This window comes from Diceros bicornis, chromosome 31 (assembly GCF_020826845.1).
Source record: "Diceros bicornis minor isolate mBicDic1 chromosome 31, mDicBic1.mat.cur, whole genome shotgun sequence".
NCBI lineage: Eukaryota > Metazoa > Chordata > Mammalia > Perissodactyla > Rhinocerotidae > Diceros > Diceros bicornis.
In genome coordinates, this window is record NC_080770.1 from 15088301 (window position 1) to 15103015 (window position 14715).

Genomic DNA, 14715 nt, shown 5'->3' on the forward strand with positions numbered 1-14715 from the left:
TCTCAGTTACTTCACTGTGAAATTCCAAACACTGAGTTTAGAACTTTGGAAACATGGAAAAATTGTAAATTGAATTAAATTCAATTTGACTTAAATTCAGTTAAGATCAGTGGACTTGGGAATCACTCTACCTGGATACAAAGCTTGGCTTTCACAGTAATAATTTTGTAAGATAAAATACATTACTCAATCTCTGTGCTTCTTAAGTTCAATGGGGACAGCAATTAATCAATCCCATAAGGTTGTTGAAAGTAATAAATGAATATACATGTAAAGTGTCTAAAGCGGTTCCAGACACATGAGCAATATAGATCTAAGCATTTACTATGCCCAGAAAAATGGAATTGACAGATATATTTGTTCAAGACATTTCATTTTAATCAAGTCATTACATTTTCTACATCTCTGTTTACAAATTTATAAAACTTAAAAGTTTGAGTATGATCCATGAAAATCTTTTAGCATCAACAGTGTGTAACTCTATAGAGAATTTGTGTCTTAAATTTTATTGTCTAGATGATACTTTAGATCTGGACATCTTGAAGTACAAATTATTGCTGTAATGAAATATTGTGTATATATATATAGACACACACAATTTTGAATAAATTTCATTTCAATTTCTTATTGTTTTATCACTTTTCTTTTATTTCTCACTGCTACAGGGCACCCTGTGATTCCCAAATATCACCCATGGAGAACAATACAGAAGTGACTGAGTTCATCCTGCTAGGACTAACCAATGCCCCAGAACTACAGGTCCCATTGTTTATATTGTTCACTCTCATTTACCTCGTCAATGTAGTTGGAAACCTAGGGATAATCCTGTTGATTCTCTTGGACTCTCATCTCCACACTCCCATGTACTTTTTCCTTAGTAACCTGTCTCTGGGGGACTTTTGTTACTCTACAGCTGTCACTCCCAAGGTCATGGCTGGATTCCTTATAGGAGACAATGTCGTCTCCTACAATGCATGTGCTGCTCAGATGTTCTTTTTTGTAGCTTTTTCCACTATGGAAAATTTACTCTTGGCATCAATGGCCTATGACCACTACACAGCAGTGTGTAAAATCCTACATTATACCACCATAATGACGACAAGAGTGTGTGCACGTCTTGCCATAGGCTTCTACTTCTGTGGTTTCCTGAATGCCTCCATCCACGTTAGGGACACATTCAGTCTCTCTTTCTGTATGTCCAATCTTATACATCATTTTTTCTGTGATGTTCCAGCAGTCATGGCTCTGTCTTGCTCTGATAGACATATTAGTGAGCTGATTCTTGTTGTTGTGGCAAGCTTCAATATCCTTTTTGCTCTCCTGGTTATTTTGATTTCCTACTTGTTCATATTTGTCACAATCCTGAAGATGCACTCAGCTGAGGGATATCAGAAGGTTTTATCCACCTGTGTTTCTCACCTCACTGCAGTCTCCATCTTCTATGGGACAGTCATCTTCATGTACTCCCAGCCCAGCTCCAGTCATTCAATGGACACAGACAAAATCGCATCTGTGTTCTATACTATGCTCATCCCCACGTTGAACCCTGTGGTCTATAGCTTGAGGAACAAGGAGGTGAAGGATGCATTCAAGAAGGTTGTTGAGAAGGAAAAATATTCTGTAGGTTTAGTCTTTTAATGACGTAGAATCCACAAAAGTTGTTTCATCCCTTTAGATCTACTCCGTGTCATAACTCAGTGTTTGTGGCCACATAGGATAGTAGAAGATAAATTTTTTTCTAGTATTATATACTATTATATACTTCTTTAGTTTTGGAACAGGTCAAAGATCCAAAATGAAGAAAAATATGATAACTTTTTTTAATAAAACTTACTTAACAAAGTATATGTGGTTTTGGGGCACATTTTATCCAGACATAAATAGTTGCAGCATCATAATAAATTAATGTTTTCGTAATTACAGAATGTTTTTGTAGAAAAAGCAAGTTCAGGCGATGATTTGTGAAAGATATGTGCCATCTTAGACTAAAGTGGGGAGAAGAAGTCATTTTTTACCTTAACCTTATAACTAGCAACTCTTCACATTATGCTAAAAATAGTGCACTGATATTAATAGTGCCATTTTGTTTTTTTAGAAGAAAGGCTCTGAAATGTTACTTCTATTATTGCTACTTTAGTTGAGCTGTATCATGTCTTATCACTCTCCTACTCATTCACCCCACTTCATTCACGCTGATATCTTGCTATTCCTGGACAACTCCCTGCATGACCCTGTCTCAGAAGCTTTGTATTTGCTATTTCTTCTGCCTAGAATACCCCCACAATCATTTCAGATTGCTGGTTAAATGTTATCTTCTCAGAGAAGTCATACAGCCCTTCCCTGAACTATTTTATAAAATAGTGACTCCATTCTTCTTGGATCATCTTTCCTCAGCCTGATTCACTCTTCATAGTTGTTATCAACATTCAGCTCTTACATTTATTTGGTCTCCTGTTCATCTATATCCCTCAGCTGGAATGGAAACTCCTCGTGAGTAGTAGCTTAATCTGGTTATTTCATTGGAAATAAAGCTTTGAGTCTTGATTTAAAAATTATTTTACTGAGCATTAAACAACTCAAGAATTTCCAAGTTGTATGGGTGGAAGTAACTTGTAAAAACTATAAATTTCAAGGGGAACATACTCCCTAACATCCACTTCATAATGACTCCAACCTTTGCAATAAATTGGCAGCCTCAAAAAATTCTCCACCCCTGGCATTGAACAGCCAGGCCTGGTGGTCTAGTGGTTAAGATTTGGTGCTCTCGCTGGTGTGGCGGTTTTGTTTCCCGGTCAAGGAACCACAACCCCGCCTGTGGGTTCTCATACTGTGGCAGCTGGGTATTGCTGAGATGCCAAAAGTGATGCCACTAGTATTTCAAATATAAACAGGGTCACCCATGCTGGACAGGTTTCAGTGGAGGTTCCAGACTGAGACAGCCTACGAATTTCCAAATTCCAGACAGCCACCCATTTCCAAAAAAATTGACCATGAAAACTTTGAATAGCAGTGGAACATTCTGTGATATAGCAGCAGAAGATGAGAGGATGGCACAAAAGACCAGGTAGGGTTCTTCTCTGTTGTACACAGTGTCTCTAGGAGTTGGAATGGACTCAACAGCACTAACAACAAATATTATTGAACAATCCTTCCTCTTTTGAAATTCTCCAAACTGTTTGCTTTTCTCCTGGCAGCCTACAAAGGACTGACAAATATATCTGAAGACAAATTAAAATGATGTTTCCCACTTCCCCAAATCACACCCTAATAAAATGTTTGCAAATCATACATTGACTCAGTATTTATTTGTTATACTCAATAAACTTACATTCCTTTCTAACACCCTTAAACTCTTGCTGAAATGAATGTGGTAGAAGATGATTTCCCTTGCTACAAGTTTATGAATAAACTTTCTCTTTAAATTTTGTGTTGGACGTAGTTTTTTCCTTAACCTTTCCAACACCTTCAGAAGAGGTAATGAAGAATTACTAAGGGAAAAAACAAATATTTAGGAGATTGGACCAGGCATCAAGGAAAACAATGGAAAATTGAGTTTTACCCAGAGAGAATAATCAGATTATCATAAAGAAATATTTCTCAACACCAGGGTTGAGGGGCCTTCATATTGTTAATTTAGTAAGATTTCTAAACTGAAATCTTGTGTGTCTTCCATTACTGTCAGTTATGAATGGAAGTTTTTCTATCTAATTATCTTTACTCTGGTCCAACATTATTTATTGGGTGTGAATGGAGAATGAGCTGTTTTCTTTTTAGTTTTAAGTTGCTAGACAACAAGAAGCCACAGCTGGACTTGGTGGAGAGGACCATTTAAACTCTTTGAATGCCTGGACATTGAACTTCAATGTGGATAAGTTAGAATTTGTGTTGTCTCCCTGGTGGAGGTGGATAATAAGTTTTCTGTGTGAGAGGAAGTGTAAAATGAATATTTGATTATCCTGAGCGTTACAATGGAAAAGACTGGTTAGATAATTTCCCAACTATTTTCATTTTTCTCCTGGGAATATATGTAGGCTCTATTTCTCAGCCTTCAAACAGTTAATTGTGACCATGTCCTTGTGTTCTTGTCAATGAAATGTGAGTATGTCATATGTGCCACTTCCAAGTCTGGCCCATGAGACTCCTCATGTGATCCTCTGCCTCTTCGCTTTCTTTGTCATCAGCTTGATGGAGAGTATTCAGACCACAAGAGATGACAAAACCACTAAATGGAAAGAATCTGGGTCCCTGAATCTTTGTATAAGTTCTCATAGAACAACTAATTCAACAATATAAGAGCATGAAAAACCTCCATAGCCATGCCACTGCAATTTTGAGGTTTGCTTGTATGGCAGCTAGTATTATTTCCCCTAACTAATATAGAGAGATTCTCATAAGGCAATTTGGATGCTCTTGGTGGTGGTGGGGTGCATATATGCTGGAAAAGGCTATCAAATCTCTCCAACACAATTTAATTCTATGGTTGTTTGTGAATCCTCACCCAGCCTCTGAATCATAACTAGTATGGCTAGCACAGGTTTTGGAGACTGAAGAAATTCAATTTGAATTCTATTCTAACCAAACTTTGTGATATAGGGCAAGTTATTTAAGTGTTCCCAGCTTCTACTGGGGAAACTAATGCCTTTATCAAAGAATTACATTAAATGGGTACTGAATGAGCCAGAGTATAGCACAAGCCTGAAACAGAATAGCTGCTCAAAATATCTTAGTATCCTTTCCCTTCCATGCCTTTTCCTGTCCTTCTTTCATTCTGTCATCTAATTTGTCAACTTTCTTCATATAACTATTAGTATACTTATGAATTTTATTGCTTTGTATTTACAGATTTAGCTGTATTACTGAATTGTGGGTCCTTTGTGGCCAAAGATGTTTTAGGTATCTATTCTCAGTATCTAATGTTTATTCCACAGAAGAACTCAAGAGTGTCTAAGAAAATTGTGATTTAGTGCAGCAATAAACTTACGTGGGCTGACCTCACTATTAACTAGGCCACGAATTTTTATCTCTATCATCTTTTCATTCATAATACTGAGCAAAATATAATTGTATATTCATTTTTGTGTGTGTTTACTTCTTTAATTTGTCTTCTCATTAGAATACAAGTTCTGTGTATACCGGAACAATTTATGATTTTTTCACTAACAAATACCCATGCCTAGATCAGAGTTGGGGCTCAGTAAAAGATTTTAATGAGCAAATGAATGACAAGAGGAACTGAACAGAAAAACTCATCATCTGTTTGTGAAAAGAGAACCCAGTCAACAAAACATGCTAGGTCATGCTGCAGTAACACATTAAATTGAAAACCCGATAGTTTAACACAACAAAGAGTTTACATTAGTTTCATATGGTTGGTGCAACAAATTAGCAGACACTGAGGAATTAAAACAACACACACTTATTTCCTCACGGTTCTGGAGGCAGCTGTTGGAAATCAGTTTCACTGCGATGAAACCAAAGTATCCATCTCCAGAGGCCCTAGAGGAAGCTCTGTCCCTTGTATATATCATCACGTGGCTGCCAGTATTCCTTAGCTTTATTTACATCAATCTAATCTCTGCCTTTATGGTCACATTATTTTCTCCTCTTATTGTCTAATTTCCCTCTGCTTCTCCTTTTTTAATTTATATTAAATGTACATAACAAATTTTACTATTTTAAAGTGTATAATTCAGTCATATTTAGTACAGTCACAATGTTGTGCAATCATCACATCTATCTAGTTCCAAAAGATTTTTTCATTCACAAAGATCCTGTACTCATTAAGGCCCCTATCACTGGAAACCAACAATCTGCCTTCAATCAGTATGAATTCACTTATTTTGAATATATCACATGAATTGAATCATATAATATATGACCTTTTATATCTTACTTCTTTTACTTAGTATACTATTTTCACACTCATTCATGTTGCAGCATGTGTCAATACTTCACTTCTTTTTACTACTGAATAATATTCCATTGTATGTATATATACCACATTTTGTTCATACATTCTAATTGATGGACTCTTTGATTGTTTTCATCTTTGCCTGTTGTTAATAATGCGGCATAAATACTTGTATTGGTGTACAAGTATTGTTTGAGGACCTGTTTTTAATCCTTTGGTTATACAACTATGAGTAGAATGGCTGGTTCATATGGTAATTCTATGTTTAACTTTTGAAGACCACCAAACCATTTTCCACAGCAACTATCTCATTTTACATTCCCACCAGCAATGTACAAGCGTTCAAATTTATTTACGTCCTCAGGAAAACTTGTTAGTTTCCATTTTCTTCTATAATAGCCATTCTAATAGTTGTGAAATAGTAAATCGTTGTAGTTTTGATTTACATTTCCCTAATGACAAACAATTTTGAGCATATTTTCATGTGCTTATTGGCCTTTCACAAATCATCTTTAGGTAAATGTCTATTCAAGTCCTTTGCCCATTTTTTATTTGGGCTGTTTGCTTTTCTGTTGTGAGTCGTACAAGTCCTTTATATATTTTGCCTATTAAGCGATTACCAGAAATATGACTCGCAAATATTTTCTCCCATTCTGTATGTTTTCTTTTCATTTTCTTGATAATGTACTTTGATACACAAAAATTTATTTTGAAGAAATCCAATTTATCTCTTTTTATTGTTGTTGCTTGTGTTTTTGGTGTAATATATAAGAAAGCATTGCCAAATCCAAGGTCTGTACTTTTACCCACATTTTCTAATGGTTTTGTGTTTTTAGGTCTCAAATTTTGATAATCAATCATTTTGAATTGATTTTCATACATGGTGTAACGTAAGGATCCAACTTCATTATTTTGCATATGAATATCCAGTTGTCTCAGCACCCTTTGTTGAAGACAATTCTTTTCCTTTTGAAGGACTTGAAACTTTTACCAAAAATTAATTGGCAATAAATATGTGGGTTTATTTCTTGCCTCTTAATTCTATTCCACTGCTCTGCGTCTCTAGTCTTAAGGCAATAACAAATGGTTTTGCTCGCTTTAGGCTTTGAAATAAAAAAATTACGTTTTGAAATCAAAAAATGTGAGTCCTCCTACTTGGTTCTTCTTTCTCAAGATTGTTTTGCCTATTGATGGTTCCTTGCAATTCCATATAAATTTTAATAATAACTTTTCCTTTTCTGGAAACAGGCAATTAGAATTTTGATAAAGTTTACATTAAATCTGTAGATCATTTTGGAATGTATTGTTATTAGACAATATTGTGTTTCCCAATCCATGGACACAGGATGTCTTTCCATTTGTTTAAGTCTTCTTGAATTTCAGCAATTTGTTTTGTAGTTTCAGTGTACAACCCTTTCATCCCTGGGTTACATTTATTCATGTGTATTTTTTTTTATTGCAGTAATGTTGGTTTATAACATTGTGTAAATTTCAGGTGTACATCATTATACTTTTATTTGTGCATGGATTACATCATGTTCACCACCCAAATACTAATTACAACCCATCACCACACACATGTGCCTAATCATATTTTTCTCCCTCTTAACTCCCCCTTCCCTTCTGGTAACCACCAATCCAATCTCTGTCTCTATGTGTTTGTTTATTGTTGCTTTTATCTTCTACTTATGAACGAGATCATATGGTATTTGACCTTCTCCCTCTGACTTATTTCACTTAGCATAATACCTTCAATGTCCATCCATGTTGCCACAAATGGCTGGATTTCATTCTTTCTTATGGCTGAGTAGTATTCCATTGTGTATATGTACCACATCTTTATCCATTCGTCCCTTGATGGGCACTTAGATTGCTTCCAAGTCTTGGCTGTTGTGAATAACGCTGCATTGAACACAGAGGTGCATGTCTCTTCACACATTGGTGTTTTTATGTTCTTTGGATAAATAGCCAGCAGTGGAATAACTGGATCGTATGGTAATTCTATGCTTAATTTTTTGAGGAATCTCCATACTGTTTTCCATAGTGGCTGCACCAGTTTGCTCTCCCACCAGCAGTGTATGTGTGTTCCCTTCTCTCTACATCTTCTCCAACACTTTTTGTTTCCTCTGTTGTTAATTATAGCACATAAAGCAACTATTAACACACCTAAAAGGAGACATTAACAACAACATAATAATAGTAGGGGATCTTAATACTCCACTTACATTAATGGATAGATCATCCAGACCAAAAGTCAACAAAGAAATAGTAGACTTAAATGAAAAACTGGACGAGATGGACCTAGTAGATATACACAGAGCACTCCATCCAAAAACAGCTGACTACACATTCTTCACAAGCACGCATAGAACATCCTCAAGGATAGACCATATGTTGGGAAACAAAGCAAGCCTCAATAAATTTAAGAAGATTGAAATCTTAACAAGCATCTTTTCAGACCATAATGAGAAAAAGATTTGGAAAGTGACACAAATGTGGAGATTAAACAACATGCTACTGAACAACCAATGGATCATTGATGAAATTAAAGTAGAAATCAAAAACTATCTGGAAACAAATGAAAAAGAAAATATGCCATACCAAACCAGAGGGGATGTAGCAAAAGTGGTCCTGAGTGGGAAACTCATAGTGATACAAGCCCACCTTAACAAACAAGAAAAAGCTCAAATAAGTAATCTTAAATTACACCTAACAGAACTACAAAAAGAAGAACAAACAAAGCCCAAAGTCAGCAGAAGGAGAGAAATAATAAAAATCAGAGCAGAAATAAATGAAATTGAGACCAAAAAAACAGTAGAAAGGATTAATGAAACAAAGAGTTGGTTCTTTGAGAAGATAAACATAATCGACAAACCCTTACCCAGGCTTACTAAGAAAAAAAGAGAAAAGACTCAAGAAAATAAAATTAGAAATGAAAGAGGAGAAACTACAACGGATACCACAGAAACACAGAGGATTATAAGAGAATACTATGAGGAATTATATGTCAACAAATTGGACAATCTAGAAGAAACGGATAAATTCTTAGACTCATACAACCTCCCAAAACTGAACCAAGAAGAAATGGAGAATCTGAATAAACCAATCACAAGTAAAGAGATTGAAATAGTAATCAAAAAACTCCCAAAAAATACAAGTTCAGGACCAGTTGGTTTCTCTGGTGAATTTTACCAAACATTCAAAGAAGATTTAATACCCATCCTTCTCAAACTATTCCAAAAAATAGAGGAAGATGGAATGCTTCCTAAATCATTCTACGAGGCCAACATCACCCTGATACCAAAGCCAGACAAAGACAATACAACGAAAGAAAATTACAGGCCAATATCGCTGATGAACATTGATGCAAAAATCCTCAACAAAATATTGGCAAACCGAATACAACAATGCATTAAAAAGATCATACACCATGATCAAGTGGGATTTATACCAGGGATGCAGGGATGGTTCAACATCCACAAATCAATCAACGTGATATATCACATCAACAAAACAAAGAATAAAAACCACATGATCATCTCAACAGATGCAGAAAAGGCATTTGACAAGATACAACAGCCATTTATGATAAAAACTCTAAACAAAATGGGAATAGAAGGAAAGTACCTCAACATAATAAAGGCTATTTATGACAAACCCACAACCAACATCATACTCAATGGGGAAAGACTGAAAGTCATTCCTCTGAGAACAGGAACGAGGCAGGGCTGCCCACTCTCACCACTCCTGTTCAACGTAGTACTGAAGGTTTTGGCCAGAGCAATTAGGCAAGAAAAAGGAATAAAAGGAATCAAAATAGGTAACGAAGAAGTGAAACTCTCACTATTTGCAGAAGACATGATTATATATATAGAAAACCCTAAAGAATCTGTTGGAAAACTATTAGAAATAATCAACAACTACAGCAAAGTTGCAGGGTACAAAATCAGTCTACAAAAATCAGTTGCATTTCTGTATGCTAATAATGAATTAACAGAAAGAGAGCTCAAAAAGATAATACCAGTTACAATTGCATCAAAAAGAATAAAATACCTAGGAATAAATCTTATTAAGGATGTGAAGGACCTATACAATGAGAACTACAAGACATTATGGAAAGAAATCCATGATGACATAAAGAAATGGAAAGATATCCCATGCACGTGGATTGGAAGAATAAACATAGTTAAAATGTCTATATTACCTAAAGCAATCTACAGATTCAATGCAATCCCAATCAGAATCCCAATGACATTCTTCACAGAAATAGAAAAAAGAATACTAAAATTTATATGGGGCAACAAAAGACCCCGAATAGCTAAAGCAATCCTAAGAAAAAAGAACAAAGCAGGAGGCATCACAATCCCTGACTTCAAAACATACTACAAAGCAATAGTAATCAAAACAGCATGTTACTGGTATAAAAATAGACACACAGATCAATGGAACAGAATTGAAAGCCCAGAAATAAAACCACACATATAGGGACAGCCAATTTTCAACAAAGGTTCTAAGAACATACAATGGAGAAAGGAAAGTCTCTTCAATAAATGGTGTTGGGAAAACTGGACAGCCACATGTAAAAGAATGAATGTGGACCATCTGCTATCGCCATTCACAAAAATTAACTCAAAATGGATCAAAGACCTGAAGGTGAGACCTGAAAGTATAAAACTCATGGAAGAAAATACAGGCAGCACACTATTTGACATTGGTTATAAAGAAAACTTTTCGGATGACATGCCTACCCAGACTAGGGAAACTAGAGAAAAAATAAACAAGTGGGACTTATCAGATTAAAGAGCTTCTATAAGACAAATGAAACCAGAATCAAGATGAACAGACAACCCACCAGCTGGGAAAGAATATTTGCAAAACATACATCTGACAAGGGGTTGATCTCCATAATATATAAAGAACTCACACAACTGAACAACAAAAAAACAAACAAACAGATCAAAAAATGGGCAGAGAAAATGAACAGACACTTCTCCAAAGAAGATATACAGATGGCCAATAGGCACATGAAAAGATGTTCAACATCACTAATCGTCAAGGAAATGCAAATCAAAACAACACTAAGATAACACCTCATGCCCATTAGAATGGCTATAATCACCAAGACAATAAACAACAAGTGTTGGAGAGGATGTGGAGAAACAGGAACCCTCATACACAGCTGGTGGGAATGCAAACTGGTGCAGCCTCTATGGAAAACTGTATGGAGATTCCTCAAAGAATTAAAAATAGAGATGCCCTATGACCCAGCCATACCACTACTGGGAATCTATCCAACAAACCTGAAATCAACAATCCAAAGAGGCTTATGCACCCCTATGTTCATTGCAGCATTATTCACCATAGCCAAGAAGTGGAAGCAACCTAAATGTCCCTCGACTGACGATTGGATTAAGAAAATGTGGTAATTATATACAATGGAATACTACTCAGCCATAATAAAAGACAACATCGTCCTATTCGCAACAATGTGGATGGGCCTGGAGGATATTATGTTAAGTGAAGTAAGCCAGGAGGAGAAAGACAAACACTGTATGATCTCCCTCATATGTGGAATATAAACAAACACATGGACAGAGAAATCTGTATTGTTGTTACCAGGGGCAATGGAGGGGTGTAGGCACAAGGGGTGAAGGGAGTCATATATATGGTGATGGACAAACAAAAATGTACAACCCAAAATTTCACAATGTTAAAAACTATTAAAACATCAATAAAAAAATATCTATTCCTGTGTATTTTAACATTGGGATGCTGTTGTAAACGGAGTTTTTCCTTAATTTTTTTTCTTGGATTGTTTATTGTTAGTGTATGTAAGCGTGACTCATTTTTGTTTGGTGAATAAGTTTATTAGCTAATAGATTTTTGTAAATTCTTTAGAATTTTCTATATATAAGTTCATATCATCTGAAAATGATATGGTTTTTCCTCTTCCTTTCCAATTTGTTTGCCTTGTAATTCTTTTATTCTTGTGTAACTACTCTAGATAGAGCTTCTAGTAGTACTTTGAATAAAAGTGATGAAAGCAGGCATACTTGTCTAGTGTCTGATCTAACAAGGAAGGATTTCAGTCTTTCACATTCGAGTATGATGTTAGCTGTGGGTACGAGTGTGATGGTAGCTGTGAGTTTTTCATTAACGCTCTTTATCAGTTTCAGGAAGTTCACCTCTATTCCTGTGTTTCCTGTTTTTATCATGAAAGTGCACGAGAGTTTGTCAAATACCTTTTCTGAATTAATGATTGAGATAACCATGTGTGTGTTTCCCTTTCATTCTATTAAAGTGATTAATTACATTGACTGATTTCAAATTTTGTTTGTTTTTTTCCCATTTTATTAAGATATAGTTGATATATTACATTGTATAAGTTTAAAGTATACAACATAATTGGAATGATTACCACAATAAGTTTGGTTAACATCCATCACCTCACACAGTTACAAATTATTTATCTTGTGATGAGAACTTTTAAAATCTACTCTCTTAGAAACTTTCACATGTACAATATAGTATTGTTAATTATAGTCATCACGGTGTACCTTACGTCCCAAGAACTCATTTATCTTATAACTGGAAATTTGTACCTTTTGACCACCTTCACCTGTTTCTCCCACCCCCCAATTCCCACCTCTGGCAGCCACCAATCTCTCCTCTGTTTCTATCAGTTCAGTTTTCTTAGATTCCACATATAAGTGAGATCATACAGTATTTGTCTTTCTCTGTTTGACTTATTTCACCTAGCGTAATGCCCTCAAGTTTCATGCATGTTGTTGCAAATGGCAGGATTTCTTTCTTTTTTATGGCTGAATAATATTCCACTTTATAAATATATACCACATTTTCTTTATTCATTCATACATCAATGGACATTTAGGTTATTTCCATGAGCCCTATTCCTTACCTATTGTAAATAATGCTGCAATGAACATGGGGGTGCAGATATCTCTATGAGATAATGATTTCACTTCCTTTTTGTTTATTTTTTTTGCTGGGTAAGTTTCTCCCTGAGCTAACAACTGTGCCAATCTTCCTCTATTTTGTATGCAGGTTATTGCCACAGCGTGGCTGACAAGTGGCGTAGGACCATGCCCAAGATCTGAACCCATGAGCCTGGGCCGCAGAGGTGGAGCACACGGAACTTTAACCACTAGGTTATGGGGCCAGCCCTTATTTCCTTTGATATACACCAAGAAGTGGAATTGCTGGATGATATGGTAGTTCTATTTTTAATTTTTTGAGGAATCGCCACAATATTTTCCATAGTGGTTGTACCAACTTACATTACCACCAACAGTGCACAAGTGTTCCCTTTTCTCTATATCCTCGCCAGCACACATATCTCTATTCTATTTGATAATAGCCATCCTAACAGGCATGAGGTGATATCTCGTGTTTTTGATTTTCAATTCTCTGATGACTAGTAATGCTGAGCACCTTTTCCTGTACTTGTGGCCATTTGCACATCTTCTTTGGAAAAATTTCATTTAGGTTCTTTGCTCATTTTTCAATTGGATTATTTGTTTTTTTGCTGTTGAGTTGTATGTGTTCTCTACATATTTTGGATATTAACCCCTTTTCAGATATGTAGTTGGCAAATATTTTGTCCTATTCCATAGGTTGCCTTTTCATTGTGTTGATTGTTTCTTTTGTTGTGGAAGTTTTTAGTATGATGTCATCCCATTTGTTTATTGTTGCATTTGTTTCTTGTACTTTAGGCGTCATATCCAAAAAATCATTGCCAAGATCAATGTCAAGAAGCTTTTGTCTTTGTTTTTTTTTTTTGCTAGAAGTTTTATGGCTTCAGGTCTTACATTTAAGTCTTTAATCCACTTCGAGTTAATTTTTGTGAGTGGTGTTAAGATAGAGGTCTGATTTCATTCTTTGCATACGAATATCCAATTTCCCCAGCATCATTTATTGAAGAGATTATCTTATCCATTGAAGATTGTTGGCTTCCTTGTCAAATATTAGTTGACAATATAAGACCATATACAAGAGTTTACTTCTGGGCATTTGATTCTGTTCTATTAGTCTATGTGTCTAAGTTCATGCCAGTACCATACTATTTTGATTAGCACATCTTTGTAATATAGTTTAAAATGAGGCAGTGTAATGCCACCAACATTGTTCTTCTGTCTCATATTTCTTCAGACATTCAGGGTATTTTTGTAGTTGCAAACAAACTTTAGCATTGTTTTCCTTATTTCTGTGAAAAATTACATTAGAATTTTGATAAGTACTGTATTGAATCTGTAGATAGCTTGAATAGTATGGACATTTTAATAACATTAATTCTTCCCATCCATTAATATGAGATATATATTCATTCATTTGTGTCTTTAATTTCTTTCATCAAAGTCTTCAAGTTTTCAGAGAACAGTTTTTCACATCCTCAGTTACATTTTCCTGGTATTTTATTCTTTTTGATGCAACTGCAAATGAAATTGTTTTCTTAATTTATTTTTCTGATAGTGTGCCATTAGTGTATATAAATGCAACTGATTTTTGTCTATTGATTTGTATCCTGCAACTTTACTTATCTCATTTGTTAGTTCTTTTTTTGGTGGAATATTTGGGGTTTTCTATATATAATATCATGTTAGCTATAAAAAGAGACAATTTTAATCCTTCCTTTCCAGTTTGAATGCCTTTGATTTATTTTTCTTGCCTGACATTCTCATTAGGACTTTAAGGACTATGTTATATACAAATTGTGAGAGACGGCATCCTTGTCTTTTTCTTGATCTTAGAGGGAAAGCTTTTGGCTTTTCACCATTGATTATTGT

General features: G+C 35.2%; 1 protein-coding gene across 1 annotated transcript; it reads left to right on the forward strand.

Annotated features, from left to right (window-relative positions):
- The first annotated feature begins 690 nt into the window (after positions 1-690).
- On the forward strand, positions 691-1638 carry LOC131395565 (olfactory receptor 5B3-like). Its single transcript, XM_058527422.1, has one exon. It carries the CDS (start codon positions 694-696, stop codon positions 1636-1638), a length of 945 nt encoding a protein of 314 aa, XP_058383405.1. The 5' UTR covers positions 691-693.
- The last annotated feature ends 13077 nt before the right edge of the window (positions 1639-14715 follow it).